General features: G+C 43.9%; 1 protein-coding gene across 2 annotated transcripts in view; it reads right to left on the reverse strand.

Annotated features, from left to right (window-relative positions):
- RCAN2 (regulator of calcineurin 2) overlaps positions 1-18,325 on the reverse strand; it is a 165,917-nt gene that overhangs the window by 38,359 nt on the left and 109,233 nt on the right. For both annotated transcript variants that reach the window (XM_048845692.2, XM_048845694.2), the window contains 2 exons: positions 4,618-4,791; positions 2,466-2,637 (listed from right to left, as the gene is read on the reverse strand). In XM_048845692.2, the coding sequence (XP_048701649.1) occupies positions 2,466-2,637; positions 4,618-4,791 (346 nt within the window). The remainder of the gene's footprint in view (positions 1-2,465; positions 2,638-4,617; positions 4,792-18,325) is intronic.

An 18,325-nucleotide genomic window follows, 5' to 3' on the forward strand; every position in this document is an offset into this window, starting at 1 on the left:
GTATTTGGGGGGAAAGACGTTTCCAAACAGCTCTTCCCCAGTAACCAGTATTTGTTTGGTGGTGGTAGCGGCCAATCCAAGGATAAAGGGTGGAATATTTTGTACCTTGGGGAAGTTTTGACCTAAGCTGGTAAAGATAAGCTTAGGAGGTTTTCATGCAGGTCCCCACATCTGTACCCTAGCGTTCAGAGTGGGGGAGGAACCTTGACAGCTCCCATGTAAGCTTTCATACTTCCACACTTAGCATGAAACTGTAAGTGCGACTTAAGTGGAGCATGGGCTTTGTCCTGAATTTCTACACAGGTGTGAATGGCACCCAATCAGAATACTCAGGTGAGGAAGGGTTGTGGGATCCATGCCCTTACATTGTTAGCTATTTAAAACCACACTGTTAAATACTCCTTCCTTTGGGGAATAAATAAACCACGATTAAGATTTTTAAAAAGGGTTGAGACCTGTTGGATACAATGAGCATAAGATGCTAGCAATGGCAACACAGCATGTTTCAAAGGAGATGGGCTGCAGAGCATTGTGGGTTTTTTTTAAATGAAATACTAAATATAGCAAGAGCACAACTGAGGACTGCAGTACTGTTTTAAGATCTCCTCTGCAGTTAACTAAAATTGATCTCCCTAACGAGTGCTAAAAATAGAAAAGCAGGCGGGGAGGGGGAAGAGCAGACAATGACTTTTCATATTGCTCCCTGCAGGCTCCTTAAATGAGAGTGAATATGACCTTCGTGGAGCACTGTCCCAGAGTGCAGAATAATGAGCGATATTTCACATTTCACTGCTCCAGAACAGGAATTGATTTATTACCCAGCTAGCTAGAGGATTCATTTACATGTTTCCATTTATAATGTCGGTGCAGCAAGGGGAAAGGAGGATTCTTTGTTTTCCTTTTATTCAGCAGTTTAGAAGCATAAAGCATTGATGCTGGGAATAATGGACTGTAATATATGGATTGATAATCCCCATGTGCAGGAAAAACCCATATGAGAGGACTAAGAGGGAGGAAATGTCTTGGAGATTCCCCTCCTGCAGATTTCTTTCCTCTGTTCCATCAAGGGAGGCTAGGTGTATGGGTCCTCACTGGTAAAAGATGTGGGGTAGTCCCACAATTCTCATGGTCCTTGGGGGAGATGGGAAAGGTAGAGACAGCCCCGTACCCCCATGGACTCCTGTTTGGCAGGGCAGATCCAATGGAGTCCCACTGACAGGGCTTCTTTAAGTGGTAGCTGTTCCCAGAACAGTAAAGGGGCATCCACATTAGAGCTGGGCAGGAAATGGTTTTCCTGTCCTGTGCTAATTTTTAAGATTTTTAAAAAATTTCCCATCCCAAAGAGGATGAAAAATCTAAATCTTGAAAATTTTCCTGAACCAAAAATCTGGAAAAAAAAATGTACAATTGGTTTGATTTAAATGTTTGGTTTTGATGTAGACTTTTTTATATTTTCTCATATATTGTTTTACCATCAATTAACTTGTATTTCTAAACGAAAAGTCATTTGGGCCTGAAAAAACAGAACTTTTTCATTTCTAAAATGTGGAAATGGGCCGTTTTGACAATTTTGATTCCCGCCCCAAAATGAGAAATTAGTCTGAACTGACTCTCTCTGTGAACAGCTTATAGAAAACCAGATATTTTCCAATGAAAAATGTGTGAAAAAATTCCCAACCAGCTCTAAACCTAACCATGAAGTGGGGTGACCTGCCTGCATTATACCAGGTTACAGATCGTCAATCTGCCTTCCACTTCCCCGGGGGCCACAACTGACTCCACTTACCTAGTAGAAATAAGTGTGAAAAAGCTAGTCTCCCCACTGTAACTGATCATTGGTTAATTCTCTTAACGAACAATCCACACAGAGTCACACTCAGAATTCTGATGTGTTTTGCTATCTCAAAATGGACCTGATCCTGGTTGGGGCTAGTCCCTGGGGTCCTCACTGAGCTCGGACCTCCCAGAAGGCATACATCATCTTGCAGGACTGGGCCCGATTGTATTTGTTGTGAGGAACTCTTAGAACTCGCTCAACAGCATTTATTCCTGCCCTTCTACAACCCCAACTCTCCTACCTAGATTAAAAGTAAACCAGTGCAATGGAAACATTCTGTGTGATCATCCTCTGGGTCTGTCAGTGCATTCTCCTCTGATGCCAGTCTGAATTTTAGAGTAAACTCCTAGGAGCAGGACCCATATCTCTGTGTCTTGTACAGCACCAAGCACTAACTCAAGTTAAGAAACAATAATTATGCACATAGGTAAAATCCATCCCAAGCAGAAAGCTGGTGCCAGGCCTACGCATTACTTGAACCCTACGTGGACCCTTGAATTTAAGCAGTATATAAGCCTTGCGGTGCTCTCTGCACAGAGGTGAATTGCATTCTTAGTTATGTATCTTCACTCTGTTTCCAATCTGCTTAAGCTGACCCATTCCCATACAGGAGGGCTGCAAAGCTTACCTGGTCCTAGTTTAGAAACTGCATAAAGGAGGTCGTAGTTGATGACGGGTGTTGCATCATCTATTGGCTGCCACCCTACAGGAGGGGAGGCTGGAGGCGAGATGAGAAACTGTTTTGCAGGCTGTGGTGGAGCCAAATGAAGCTTGTCCCCGTCTGTCTCGGAGGTCTGAACCTTTCAAATGTATTAGAAACACAGATTATTTTAGTGTAGGGCAGGCAAATGGAACAAAGATTAGACAGTCACAAACTTCAAAGAGCAGATACTGCTGTTCGGTAGCATCTGTGAAATGAGTTTGTGAGTCTCAGTCAACTTTCCTGTGCACAGTTGTCAAATCACAAAGGCCACTGCCACAACCAGCACTCTTGTTGGCAGTCTTGGCAGAGAGGCCAAGGACTGCATGGGCCTGGAAACAGAATCATCATCTCATCCCTGCTAGAGATGGTTCCTCCAAGGCAGGTACATTGGGTGTGGCTGCATGAGCAAGTCTGGAGTGCCTCTGTCCATAATGTTCCTACTCTGCAGATAAATGCAGGGCTTCAACCCGCAGAGCTGTTCCTGAATAGATTTTAAGCCCAGAAAAGAACTACTGTGAACATCCAGTCCAGGGGTGGGCAAATTTTTTGGCCCAAGGGCCACACTGGGGTTGCAAAACTGTATTGAGGGCCGGTAGGGAAGGCTGTGCTTCCCCAAACAGTCTGGCGCCCGCCCCCTATCCATCCCCACCCACTTCCCGCCCCCTGACTGCCCCCCTCAGAACTCCCCAACGCATCCAACCTCGCCCTGCTCCTTGTCCCCTGACTGTCCCCTTCCGGGCCCCCCGCCCCAACTGACCTCCAGGACCCCACCCCCATTCAACCCCCCCGCTCCCTGACTGCCCCAACCCCTATCCACACTCCTGCCCCTAACCGGCCCCCAGGGACTCCCATGCCTATCCAACCCCACCCTGCTCCCTGTCCCCTGAAACTCCCTGACCCTTATCCACGCCCGCCACCCCGCTCCCTTACCATGCCGCTCAAAGCAGCATGTCTGGCAGCCTCCCACACGGCTGGTGCCAAACACGCTGCTGCGCTGCCCTGCAGGAGCGCGCAGCCCCGCTACCCAGAGCGCTGCCCGCACAGTGGTGTGGCAGCAGGGGAGGGGGTAGGGGCTAGCCTCCCCAGCAGGGAGCTCAAGGGCCGGCCCGGACGTGGTCCGCGGGCCGTAGTTTGACCACCTCTGATCTAGTCTGACTTTTTGCATCACACAGGCCATAGAATTTAACCCAATAATTCCTGCATCAAACCCATAACTTTGGGTTAAGCCAGAGTTTATCTTTTAGAAAGACATCTAATCATGATTGAAAGGCTTCAAGTAATGAAGAATCCACTATGTTCCTAGGCAAAGTGTTCCAATGGCTAATTATCCTCACTGTAAAGAAAAAATCTGTATCTTATTTCTTGTCTGAATTCATCTAGTTCAAGTGAGTGGAAGACAAATCTCTTTATGCCTTTGGCTGCTAGATTACACAGCTTTGTTCAACCAGAAATCTTCTCCCCCTGGAGGTGCTGTAATAGAATGGAGGGTGTTCTCCGCTGGGCCCATCCTGTTAGCAGGTTTCAGAACCCGGCAGGGAACTTCAGGTTTACTGTGTACTCACTGGGGCAGGTGTGGCTTAAACTCACTATTTAATACAAGGAAGGTCGGGGTAGCCTTCTGGAAGAGAGAGTGAGGGCCTGGGACGGGTGGGTCCTGAGGGGAAGGGGGAAGGGCACATGTAGTATTACTTTGGAACTCTCTTTTTGTTAATAAATCAGAATGCCAGGGAATTACATTTGAACTCTACAAAGAGCGCACAGCTTTAGTCTGGAGCTGACGAAACTCAACCACGTTATCAGAGCCTTTTATGAGCGCTAAAAAACACAGGGTCAAATTCTGCTCTCATGTGTACCAGTGTAAATCCAAAGTAATGCTACTGACTCTAGAGGCGCTGATCCAGATTTACACAGTCGTAACTAAGAGCAACATTTAGCCCATTCACTTCAAAATAGCCAAACATAGCTATTATTTTTATCTGATTTTATTAAACAGCGTTTCTTTGGTAACACAAGATCATAGAGCAGTCACCCATTAAGAAGTAAGGAGAGAAAGGCTTTCATGTCAAAAGGTTCTTACCTGTGCGAAGTATAGTTTTAATTTCTTCCCTCTGAACTGTGTTTCATGCAGCTCTATTCTGGCCCGAGCAGCTGATTTAGGACTGCTGAAATTTATCCGCACACGTCTGAAGCTTTTAAACAACTGGAATGTCACACAGTCATCATAGGCACGGAACAAGCCCTCAAACTTCTCCTGTAAATGAAAAGACCTTGGTCATGTTAAGGGGTAACTTTGTTTGCATTCTGTCCTGCCAAATCTGAAATCAGATGACAAAAACCGAGACTGGTGCGATTAACTGTTTACATGGATGATCACCGAGCCCCCATGTGACAGTCACGGTCGTTCTTAGAAGTCAGGGTGTAAACAACAAATGACACGCAAATATAGGACATGACTGTGACCTCATTTACATGAGTGTAAACCAGTAGTAATTCCAATGGAATCATACTAGTATAAGAGAGAGGTAAATTAGGCCCCCGGTAACTTTATTGAAAAGACTAGGCATCATTTTGAATACAAAATGATTTTTGTTTCTCCAGTTTTTGTACAATTAACAAGAACGGGATATTTTGAAATTTGGGACATGCAGAATGCCTCCTCTTGTCAACTGACTACATCTCCCCAGGGTTGGTTGGTTGATTTTTGTTTGTTTGTTTGTTTGTGTTTGTAGTCCTTTTCACTGCAGATCATGGGAAGGAAAAATTCACAACCTCTTAGGAAACTAAGCTCTGATCCAGACTCCAGTGGTCTGGTTCTTTGTGTGTCCGGAGCAGATATTGAACTCCACTATTAGTTTCCCTCCCAGCTCTGTGTTGAACATAACTTTGCCACTTGCTCTCTTTATTTGTTCAGCTGTTACCCATCATATCCACTCAGCCACTCACCTGCATCAATCCCAAAATGATAAACCATGGGTATTGTGTTACGAAATAAGAACTATTCCACATATATGCAAATCATGGTCTCTATTATTGGCATTTAGGGTCTATCCTAAAGTTAATAGAGTCCACTGATTTTCGTTCCTTTTTTCCCCCCCTATTTATGTATGTCTTGTCTTCCTATCCTACTATAAATGTGTTATGTCTATGTAGTATTGCCTGTTTTGTTTTTTTAATTGTCTGGTCTTGCAGCTTTGATGAATTGTAAAAATTGCATAATTGCCTAACTTAGTTGGAGATCCCGAGAAACATGTGGTATTTGGAAACATACAAGCTGTAAGTTATTTGCCTTTTTGTACTTTTTATTGCTTGCTTTTTCAAATAAAATCAATTAAAAAATCAGACACAAAAAAGATAGTGAACCATCCCCACTGATCATCAGAACAGTAACCGTCAATTTCATGGTAACACTTTAAATTAATCACCAATTTAACAGAAAAGAAATGTATTCTCTGTAACTCCATATAAAAGTTGGGTTTTTGAATAGTCCACTTTAACATAACACAAAATGATGTGCAGCAAAGTGAAATCAACAGAGTTATGCCAGGGGTGAAGTTAGCCTGCTATGCACAGTAGACTTTTAGAAAAATTGGGTGCATTTACAGCGTCTTGGACATGGAAGTAATTTACTGATTGCTACGATCATGTCTGTAATTCTGCTGGGCCTTTATTTTGCCCAGGTCAGAGCAAATTTTGCCACCTCTAATATTTTATTGCTAGTACAATCCATATTGCCCAAAACAAGTTGGTATGAGAGAGAGATTAATGGAGGCAATGGCAGGAACAAGCTCCACCCCCCACAACACTCTGTTCAGGACCCTACACATGCCTTCACAACATGTGAGGGTACCTCTTCCAGTGCACTAAATGCCCCAACAACAACTATGTGGGTGAAATCAGACAATCACTACGCTCTCGATTGAACTCACACAGGAAAATGATAAAAGATAAAAACACCCTGTCACCTGTGGGTGAACACTTTTCACAAAGCCATCACTACGTCTGACCTATCAGTCCTCCTTCTCAAAGGAAACCTGCACAACACTTTCAAAAGACGAGCCTGGGAGCTTAAATTCATAACTGCTAGACACTAAAAATCATGGACTGAACAGAGACACTGGATTTATTGCTTATTACAACAATCTGTAACCCACTTAACACCTTTGCAGTCATAAGACAAAATGGCGGGGGGGGGGGGAGAAAGTTAACAGGCCACTCTCTTCCTTGAATGGTCCCTCAGAATATGTGCTACCTACTTATGCTAAACCATCTTGTCAGCAAGGAGAAGGACAGTCCTGCAGTTAGGAAGGAAGAATCCCATGGATTGCTACAGACTAGGGACTAAGTGGCTATGCAGCAGTTCTGCAGAAAAGGATCTAGGGGTTATGGTGGATGAGAAGCTGGGTATGAGTCAACAGTGTGCCCTTGTTGCCAAGAAGGCTAATGGCATTTTGGGCTGTACAAGTAGGAGCATTGTCAGCATATTGAGGGACGTGATCATTCCCCTGTATTCGGCATTGGTGAGGCCTCATCTGGAGTAGTGGGTCCAGTTTTGGGCCCCACACCACAGGAAGGATGTGGAAAAATTGGAAAGAGTCCAGCGGAGGGCAACAAAAATGATTAGGGGGCTGGAGCACATGACTTATGAGGAGAGGCTGAGGGAACTGGGCTTATTTAGTCTGCAGAAGAGAAGAATGACGGGGGATGTGATAGCTGCTTTCAACTACCTGAAAGGGGGTTCCAAAGAGGATGGATCTAGACTGTTCTCAGTGGTACCAGATGACAGAACGAGGAGTAATGGTCTCAAGTTGCAGTGGAGGAGGTTTAGGTTGGATATTAGGAAAAACTTTTTCACTAAGAGGGTGGTGAAGCACTGGACTGGGTTACCTAGGGAGGTGGTAGAATCTCCTTCCTTAGAGGTTTTTAAGGTCAGGTTTGACAAAGCCCTGGCTGGGATGATTTAGGTGGGGATTAGGTCCTGCTTTGAGGAGGGGGTGGGACTAGATGACCTCCTGAGGTCCCTTCCAACCCTGATATTCTATGATCTTTCCACTTTGCATTTAGTGGTGAGGCTCAAAGTACCTTTCTCAGACCTGAAGAAGAGCACTGTGTGGCTTGAAAGCTTGTCTCTCTCAACAGAAATTGGTCCAATAAAACGATATCTCACCCACCTTGTCTCTCTAATATCCTGGGACCAACACAGCTTCAAGTACACTGCAGACACGAAATTTAGTGCAATTCACAAAACACTATAGTTTAATGGAATCCTAATTAAGTCTCTACAGGATTCCAGATGCAAGTGGAAACACTAAAATTGTACCATGAGGAATAGCGGTGTATTGGTTGGGAACTGGATTGGGTGACCTAACAGGTTTCTTCTATAGCTAGATTCTATGGGGCAGGTCTTCAAATGGTGTAACCTGGCATAGCTCCACTGGCTCCAAGATACACCAGCTGAGGATCTGGCCAGATATGTGAAGAGAAACTGTAGCCAGGTGTAGATTTACAATACACTGGGCATAACATGAGACTAACCACCACTTCTCATGCCCTTTGTCTTTGCCAAAACAAAGAGCTAAACAGAAATTATTCAACATCACAAGACTATTCAAGGCCAAGCTCTCAGCCTCGGCTAAACACCAGAGTTGTCTGGGTTCTCTTGCAAATGCAGGCTTCTCACATATCCTTCAGCCCCACAAGAAGTAGATTCTAATAAGATGCACCTTGTACAGTCTTTTACACTTATCCAAAGTGAGTGAAAAACACAACTGTTCTGGTTTGGTAGGCAGAGGGCAAGCCGACCCTACAAGTTTAGTTTGCACAAGAAGAGCAAACTCGTGGTGTCACAAAGTAGTTTGTGTTTGCAAAGTGAATCACTTAGGATGTCATTTAAACAAAACAAAACAAAAAACCCTCTCTCATTAGGCATTGAAGAGAGAAGGAACTTCCCACTCTTTCTTAGAAGCAGAATGTACCTTGCCCAAGTGCTGCTTACTTAAAAGGTGACTCCTTCTAAAAGGGGTAAGAGCAGAGTGATTGTATTGCATTGTGCAGAGGAAAAGCACATTGATGGTGCATAAAGGCAGTTTTGTTAAGAGCTGGTCCAGTGCTGTAAAGTTTGGATCTGGTTCTCCCAAGTAAGATTGAGAGAGTTTTTTGGATCAGGATTTTGGTTTAGCTCAGATATCAGACACCAGCCGTGAAGACATATGGATCCTGTTATCCCTGAAGTTCAGGAGCGTTTGCATCTGGTGGGTTGGTCACTGAAGTAACTGTCCAGACTACTGTGTCTCCTAAAAGTCATGGTGCCAAGAAGAAAACAGGCCCATTTGGATTCTTCCACTCTATTTCTGTATATCTGATTTAAACCCAGGGCTACTCATTGCAGGTGGAAAATGTATTATTATTGCTATAGTCCAATTTTGGCCTTGATACATCTGAATTATCTCCAGTTTAAATTAGAAATTTATTTCATGTCCTGAGATTCATCTTCTTTAGCTCTAAAGGGGCAAAACAATTCCTGACCCCTTAGAGAAGATAACTGGGAAAGGCTACAGAAGAAGATATGAAAAATTCAACGGATGTAATCTAAATCTAATCAATACTCCAATCCTGATCTGTTCATAATACAGGCAGAGTGGGGAGTGGAGCACTTTTCAGAACAACCTTTTTCACAACAGATATAGCACATAAGCATCAGAAGGAGATGCTAGCATTGCTAGAGTCCCCACTGTCAATACAATATGCCTCTTAAAGGGTTAATTATTAAACCCAAAACTACTGTCCCAGTGAGGGTTATGAGGCCTTCCTGGCACACACGCATTTGAATTACCTGCATCCCTGCCTGCCTCCTTCCTCCATTTCCACCTCAGTGGCCCTTCTTCCCATCGTTTATATTCCACTATTGGCTTCTTTGCTCCATCCTGCTCAGCTGCTAATACATCCTCACTGCCTAAATGCCAGTTCCTACCTTTACCCATAGGAGATACTCCAGGGTGTGCGGGAAGGAAGGAGATGGGTGTGTGGTTTGAGACAGACCTAAGACCTGCTGGCTTATGGGAATATTGTATAAAGATGCTGGTAGCACCACCTATTATTAAGGTTGCCCATCACTTCCTCTTAAGTTTTCAATTGTTTTAAGTTGCTTATAAATGTCTCAAAACTTTAAACTGTTTGCGCTGAAATCATCAATACCAGATGTCTGCCTCAGGCTGTTTTTTGTTTTTTTTTAAACCTTCTAGCAATTCAGCCATTTCCAAGAGTGAAGCTAGTGAAAAACACATTGTTTAACAAAATACTGGAAACCTTTTCTTTGGGAAGTTCTCAAAACCCCATGCTTTGGTGCAGAGACTTGAAATTTGGCAAGGGGGTGGCCTGTGTGTCTTTTGCCATCCCTGTGAAAATCTGGCCAGATTTGTGCACATTATAAGCCTATAAAAATTCATTTTGCATATACTCCACAGACTTGCTAGAGCTTTGCAGCTAAATTCCCCACAGATTCTGTTCACACTGAGCATGCTATCGCCCAAGGTTGCAGGCGGCCAAGCAGGACTTTTCCTGCAATTGCAGCTCTGAATGGCTGTGGACCCTGCACAGGAACTGAGAGTAGGGAGCCTCTTTTTTCTGTGCTCTCATTGATCCTGCTGCTGGCATGCAGGCAACAGGGAAGAGAAAGCTGCCAGATCTGAATGAAGAGGGGACATGAGTAGGATCTGGGGGAGGGAGTAGACTGGCACCAGGATCCTGGAGTGGGTAGAGACAACTGGGACTGGAGGCTGGCGGGGGAGGTGCAGAGAGGGAAACAGGGACTGGAAGTTGGAGTGGGGGGAGAGAGAAAAGTCTGTGACCATCAGAGCACACTCCCCTCCAGAACCTGGAATGGAACCCAAGATTCCTGAGTCTCACTTTTCTTCTGCAGTCAGCAAACCTCTGTGAAATTCACTGGCAAAGTGTCTCATCTCCCCCTAGAGATGGTCCACATAGACGATGACAACAGTAGTTGTTCAGGGGAACCAAGACTGAGGCACAAGACCCTGAAGGTGCATCTGAAGAAGCAAGGCCTGCCTATGTTACCATCATAAGATAGACATGCCTGTAGACTGTTGTTTTAAAATCCCTTTTTCCTCTAAAGTTTTGTGCCTACTGTTAAAACTAACGATGTATTGGTTTAAGAAGGCTGTCTGATCACTCTATATATCACGGGTCACAGACCTTATTAAAGAAGAACTGCAGGTACCTGAACTCAGTCAGATCAGCAGGGTAAAGAGTGGATACACAATCTCACAGTGAGAAAATGGTGACATGCCACCCTGACATAGGTAAAGATACGAGGTCTGACGGCTGCAGGGGCGCATTCAGAGAGACCAGACAGAGGCGCAGCTAGCCCTGTAACTATAACCACAACCTACTATTGCTATCACCTGTTGAGTTAGCGCAAGTGACAGAGGCCTTTGTGGTGGATCTGAAGGTTTCAACCTATGGTGACCCAGGGGAGTGTCACAGAATCATAGAATATCAGGGTTGGAAGGGACCCCAGAAGGTCATCTAGTCCAACCCCCTGCTCGAAGCAGGACCAATTCCCAGTTAAATCATCCCAGCCAGGGCTTTGTCAAGCCTGACCTTAAAAACCTCTAAGGAAGGAGATTCTACCACCTCCCTAGGTAACACATTCCAGTGTTTCACCACCCTCTTAGTGAAAAAGTTTTTCCTAATATCCAATCTAAACCTCCCCCACTGCAACTTGAGACCATTACTTCTCGTTCTGCCATACGATGCCACATGATGGGGCTGGTAAAAAAGCAAACTGGAAACACACACACACTCACACACACACACAAAATATGGTAAAAACATTACAAAGGCAAACACTCTAAAGTTAAGAAATGCCAGAATTAAGGTTGCCTGTGCAACCCTCTTGCACATATGCAATGAATGAAGCTGGTGTCCTGTGGAAAAAACAGTATATGATGATAAAATTAAAGATTGTATCATACTGCATAACAAGAGATACACAGGCAACCTTAATTCTGGGATTGCCTAAATTTTGATTTTGCAACCTTAATAGTGTTATTGTAACATAGTTTGTGTGTGTGTCATACACATATACAAAGAGAGAGGGATAATATAAAGTGTGTAATCTACTGGCTCAAGAATATGGAGCATTATTTACAACTCCCAAGTTAGTAGGTTCAATATGATTGTTGTTATGCACTGCAAATGGCTTCCTGAGTCCAGCTCTTCATATTGACTTGTACAACAAAAAAGGCATCCATCCCAGGCTGTAGGCTCCCGCATCAACAGCTTTAAAAATACACATTTAAGTAAACAAACTCCCTTGCCTACACCCGGATCACAACATTATGAGAGAAGCTCTGTAATGAACAAACAAGAGCAGGGATGTAAAAGACCTCATAAATCAGTGCAATGTCTGCAACAAATTTCTTGTGAATCAACAACGGGAACCACTCATGGTGCAAGAAATAACTGATCTACCAGGGAGCAAGTTAAGTATAGAATTATGTCTAGTGGAAATCAAGTATTGCTCATGATAGTTTATTACTATGTGAATTATTGGGAAATCAATCCCTTACATACAACAGTTGCCTCTTTCATTTTAAGCTGCAAGCTCAGCTTGCCCGACATAGAATTCCAGAGATGCTGGACCTCAGTTTGCCTGTTGGGAATTTGCATATGTTGCAGCATTATCAGAATTTGAGCATACATCTTCTCCACATCAAAGCAGAAGCAACTGTAAAGATTGCCAAGAAGGCTTACTGAGATAATGAAGACCCATGAACAATGATACTGGACTTGAGCAATACATCAACAGATGGCATGGGCAGCAGCCCAGTTCAGTGTCCCTGTCACACCACACACAGATTCTGCTGCCACAGTATGGTACTCAAGAATATGTAGCATAATTCCTGGGTTTTGTAGGACCTGTGAAACTTTTCCTTAGCATTGCAAATGGCTACTTGCGTGCAGTCCTTTACATAGACCTAGTAACAACAATAACCCAGCAATGACAAAGAAAGAAAAACCTGTAATTTAAACCTCCTAGTACAGTGCATTTCAACCTTTTTTCATTTGCAGACCACTAAAAAAATCTCATACGGAGCTGGTGGACCCCTTTGGAAATCTAAAAACCATTGTCCTAGTAGAATCTCCATCACCATTACTCAGCTATGGAGAAGAAAATGTCTTGTTTTATGTTTATACAGCACAGTTGGTAATGGAATCCTGATCCTGATTAGGGCCACTGGTTGGTGCTGTAATATAAATAAATAATGGAGAAGATAAAAATGTTACAATGATTATATGCACAGTAAATGTAAAGATATTCTGCACACATTTCTGTGTACTAGTGGTACACATTCTCATCAGGCATTGAAAGACACAGACTGGAATGGCTACAAAAAGGCTGATTGATTAATACTGGAAGTTGAATGTAATATTGAGAGATCATGAAAACACTTTGGGCCTTATTCTGAATATTTAGCATTTTACACTTGTCAGCTTTATGGAGCCAGTTCTGATTTACACTTGTGTAAGTCAGAGCAGAATCAGACCCCCTATTTGAGTAAATACAGGGCATTCATTCCGCACAAGTGCCCTGTATGTACTGTACCAACTGAACTGCAGCACCTATTAAAAAGAAAATCTATACATCTAGGGTTTTCTTCATTTTCAGCTGAGAACAACAATGACCTCAGCAGAGCGCATTAGTCATCACCTGGAAGTAAACAGTCCTCAGCTGCATCATGACCCATCAAACTCCTCCCAGCTAGTCATTAATCTGCAGGAAATGCCTTATGCCTCGATCGTTATTGTCTCTGACTTTTAATATATGCCAAATGTACGTATTTCACTAATAGAATATTAAAACTCCTTTAGGGCCATTCTGATCTATGAAAAGTACATTGTATGCATTGTGAAGAGATATATAAATTCTCTCGCTCCCTTTGATGCAAGTTCCCCTTCAAATTTCTTGGGTAAATAAGACAAGATTTTTAACCGACTCGGGTTGCCTTTTTAATTTTTGTACATAATATTTTTAAAATTTTGGATTGCAAAATACACTCAAAAACAACAGTGAAGACGCTTTCTATTTTAACAGTATTGCCAATCCCAAAAGTTGAGAATCATGACTCAAACCCCAATAAATTATGAGATTGAGGGTTGGTTTTTTTTTAAGATTATATTGTGTGTTTTGGTCTATCTTGATTTTTGAAATCCTCTCCTCCCCCGCACACCCCTAGGAGAGAATGAGAAAAAATTAATTAGCATTGCCAAATCTCCCAGATTTGTTGAGTAAAGTGATTTTGGCGCCTATTGCAGGAACTCTCATGGACTGCCAGATGGTACAGAGCTTCCAGCTTCTCCCCATCCCCAAAATTTTAATTAATTCTGTGTCCCCTCAACCTCACATGTCCATTCATCCCCTGCCCAGCAATTAATTCTGTCCCCCAGCTCCCTCATCAGATCTGCCTCCACCCCTAACCCCACCCTGCCTGCAGCTCCGGGGGTTTTTCACACCCATCTCCCAGGCCTGGGGGACAACTGCTGTGGTGTCCTCCTTCTCAGGCCTGGTGTTGCAGAAATGGAGAGGGGAGGGGAGTGGAGGGGAGTAAGAGCAGAGCAGAGCTGACTCATTGTTCAAAGGAAGGGAGGAGAGAGCAGAACAACCTTGAGCAACCAGGCTCTTTCTGTTCCCTCCTCTCCTGGGAGAATGACGTTGGCTCCTTAGTGGAGGCGGAGAGGGGCAGAGCTCTGCTGGCTGCCTGCAGCAGCTCTGATTGGCTGATCTTCCCCAGGAGATGGGCAGGTGGAGAAGGCAGCCAGTCAAAGGCAGTTTTCCCCCAGGCCAGGGCTGAAATTCAAGACAGGGCTGGAACTTCTTGTGGCATCATGACACTAGCCCAAATTACGGGACTCTCAAAGAAATCATGAGATTCGTAACACTTGCAACTGTGAGATCCATACCCTAATTCCCACATTTGTATCTTTCTCCCCCAAAATGGCAGGAAAAGAGTATTGGTATGGTGGGAGTCCCAGATAGCATTGTAACTCAGAGTCTTACAAGTTCTTTTTCTGAGCACGCAAGCTGCGTACAGCACTGGAAAAAATACCGTGTGGTAGTTAGCTTTTTGTGATGCAGTTTATTTGGAGGAATCTGTGATGAACAGCAACAGTTTTGCTCTCTGCCTCCATCTCTCTTAACTAGACTCAATTCTTGGTTCAGTATTGCTTCCTGGGAACTGGTGTTTGGGCTGAGATTCCAAAAAATGGGAGATTGTGTGCTGTTTGTTATCGCCTCTGTTCAAGGACTGGTGTACACAATGTAAACAAACAAGTGATTATGAGAAAATATCCTGTAATAGGGTGCTTGAAGGGCTGAGTAGCCTAGTGGTTGGCACACCTGACTTCCAACCCCTTGCTTCCCTGGCCGAGGTGCCTCAGCCCTTAAGGCAATGTGGTAGAGGGATCCGGGCCCTCCCGCTCCATCAGGTCGTAACCCAGAGCCCAGTGTGAAGCAACCACCAAACAAGGACCTCCCAGCAGACAGTCTAAGTTCACTGCCCTGGGCTACTTCCTACTGTTGTCCTTTAAGTCTGGGGCATGCTCCTATAGTCCAAACAGTTCATAGTGGCTTAACTCAAGTAATGCTTCCTTGCGGACTTGGAGCAGTGTCCTGCTGCAGCCTCAGGTTCCTCCAGATGGGGCAGCTGTAAGTTTGGCAGGGTCTAAACCCACAGTATCTCTACAGTTCAGTACCGCAATTCACTCAGCTGAAGGGTGCTCCTTGGTCTCCTCAGCAGCCTCCCTCAGTCAGGGAAACAGTGCTTCTTACACAGTGGCTGTCCCAGCTGTCAGGCTCCTCGTGATGCTCCACTCCGATAGGGAGGCAGCTAGTTCCTGCCTCTTTGCCAGTTAGCCCTGAACTAAGCTAGGTTCTCTCCTTTTCTTCTCCCTCTTCCAGGCCTAGCATTGGCAGGGCTAGTGGATCCCATAGACACTAACTCTTTCCGTGCCGGCGTGAGGTTTGTTGGCTTCATCATATTAATTTCTTCTTCAGTGGGAAACTGACCTGTGGAGGCCTAGAAAACTACTACTGCTCAGAGGGAGAGTGACAGTTTTAGCAAATTTGTGGCTTTGGGCCACCCATAATTATTTCAATTGAGGGTGCATATTTCATAGGTTTATCAATGTTCCATTGTAATTTGACAACTGTTAAATTATCCGCAAAGTAAAGCACTACTACCCTGAGATTAGTCCAAACCAACAGTTAACAATGGGAGCCAAACAATAGTGAACAAATAATTGTATGTATAAGTAGCTACCAGCACACAGATAAGGGTGATAGTGGAGGACAATAAGAGCAATATTAGAGAAGGAAGAAAGAAAGGTCTTACAAAGATTATACATTTGTTACCACCATGGCTAGGCATTGTACAATATATAGAAGATAACAGCCCCTGTCCCAAAGAGCACACTACATGCCAAAATACTATTAATTTCTACCCTGTTTCTTTCATGGACAGCTTTACTGGTATTTTATTCATTTAGACGCAGAGCTAAAGCCTATTGAAATCAATGGAATCAATCCACTGACTTCAGTGAGCTTATTATTTGGCATGTTTACGCCCATTACCACCCTTGTTTCACATTGTGACTTATGGAAGAGCTGACGTTTAAAACTTTAATCTATTCCTTTTCCTAGACTTTTGAATACGATCAAAGTGAATGTTCAAAGCATCTATTGTCTGCTTTGATTTTTCATTTTTGTATGTAATTAGTTATTTGGATTTTTAATAGCGCATACATAAGGGAATGTTCCGAGCCAAGACTTAAAATTTATGATTATTGTCAGATGATATGTTATCCCCTGAAATATTCTCTCTTACTTTCAGTATAAATTTTTTCCCATGACAACAAGACAGTTCCTAAGAAAAGGTAGATTTTTAATTATCAGTCCAGATAATTTTTAATTATCAGTATAACTGGTTTCAAAAGTTAAGCATATATCAAGAGCTTCAAACAGGGAGATGAGCACTGAGTCGGGATATATTCAAGTAAAGTGTGGAAATGCCTTAAATGACTGCAGCTTCTGAGAATAGCCAAGGTAGACAAAGGTCTAACTGACTATCATTAGCCGTTCTGGTTCTAAGAAGGAAGTCCTCTATCCCAGTGGTTCTCAAACTAGGGCCGTCGCTTGTGCAGGGAAAGCCCCTGGCGGGCCGGGCCAGTTTGTTTACCTGCCGCATCCGCAGGTTCGGCCGATCGCAGCTCCCACTGGTTCCAGGCCAATGGGGGCTGCAGGAAAGGAGTCCAGCACATCCCTCGGCCCGCGCTGCTTCCCGCAGCCCCCATTGGCCTGGAGCGGTGAACTGTGGCCAGTGGTAGCCGCAATTGGCTGAACCTGTGGATGCGGCAGGTAAACAAACCGGCTCGGCCCGCCAGGGGCTTTCCTTGAACAAGCAGCGGCCTACGTCTGAGGACCACTGCTCTATCCTATCGTATTTCACAATACACAGAGGGAGAGCCATTACTGACTCCCTCATGAAGCCCTAGGTGTGGTAACAGTATTTTAAACTAGCTTATTAAGATGGTACTTAAGAGATTCACAGGACCTTACTCTCAATTCTTCAAGATGTGAGGTGGGGGTGAGGGGAGGATGGTGGCTGTGAAGTTAAAAGGAAGCATAAAGGAGGTACACAGTCACTCTCAGTCACTCACTCCCCACTGTATTTTCCACTGAATGCATCTGATGAAGTGAGCTGTAGCTCACGAAAGCTTGTGCTCAAATAAATTTGTTAGTCTCTAAGGTGCCACAAGTACTCCTTTTCTTTTTGCGAATACAGACTAACACGGCTTCTACTCTGAATCCTGGATAGTGAGTCTATGAACTACAGAGAGAGAGAGATCAGGTCTAAGCATGGGTCTTTGAGAGTTCTGAATTTATGTTTGATCTTTCTCTGTATCAAAAGCTTCCTGCTTAACAGCTACAGTTGTGGAGCGGCTCCACATCTGCTCCATGCCCACCCTATCCATAGTGAAGGGTAGCATGCCGACTGGTCACTAGAACTCAACTCAAGGGACCTTAGACTGGGTCTCTGCACACAGTATTCCCACTAACTTAAAAGGGGAGTCCTCATATAGTACATTACAGACATATGTCAATATCTGAGTTGAGAGCTGTCGTGAGCGTTGGAATGGAGAAATATGTCCATCAGCATGTTTCCTGCACCAGTGACATGTACACTTTAGTCTACAATCACCTTTGTGTGTGAGAAATTCTGGATGTCACATCAAGGGAGGCAGTGGGCATGTCTAAACAGCATTTTGGAGTGAGTATCCAAGCCCAGGTCAACAGATTTGGGATATCAGGGCTCAGACTAGCAATGAGCAAGGCAGGTAGTTGAAAATAATCCTTTATTTATTTTTTTTCATTTTATTTTAATGTTTTATTTCATGACCTAGTACTTAATAGTTTTTTGGGTGCTTCTGGGTATTTTCATGTTGCTTTAGTTAGATTGTAAAGCTCCTCGGGGTCTTTGCATTTTGTGTTTGTACCACACCTATCACAAAGCAGTTCTGGTCCATGACTGGGGCTCCTAGGCACTACGATAATGCATATAAATAATTAATAACGTGTTCGGCATCCATCTCCTTATTCCTTTAGAGTGAAAGCACACATTGTCACGTCACAATCCCATAACCAGCTGTTTTGCTGGAGTAAAGACTCTGTAGACCCTTTGTAAAAGGGAATTTGCAATAGGATATAGGAT

Source organism: Caretta caretta, chromosome 3, assembly GCF_965140235.1.
Source record: "Caretta caretta isolate rCarCar2 chromosome 3, rCarCar1.hap1, whole genome shotgun sequence".
In the NCBI taxonomy this organism is placed as follows: Eukaryota; Metazoa; Chordata; order Testudines; family Cheloniidae; genus Caretta; species Caretta caretta.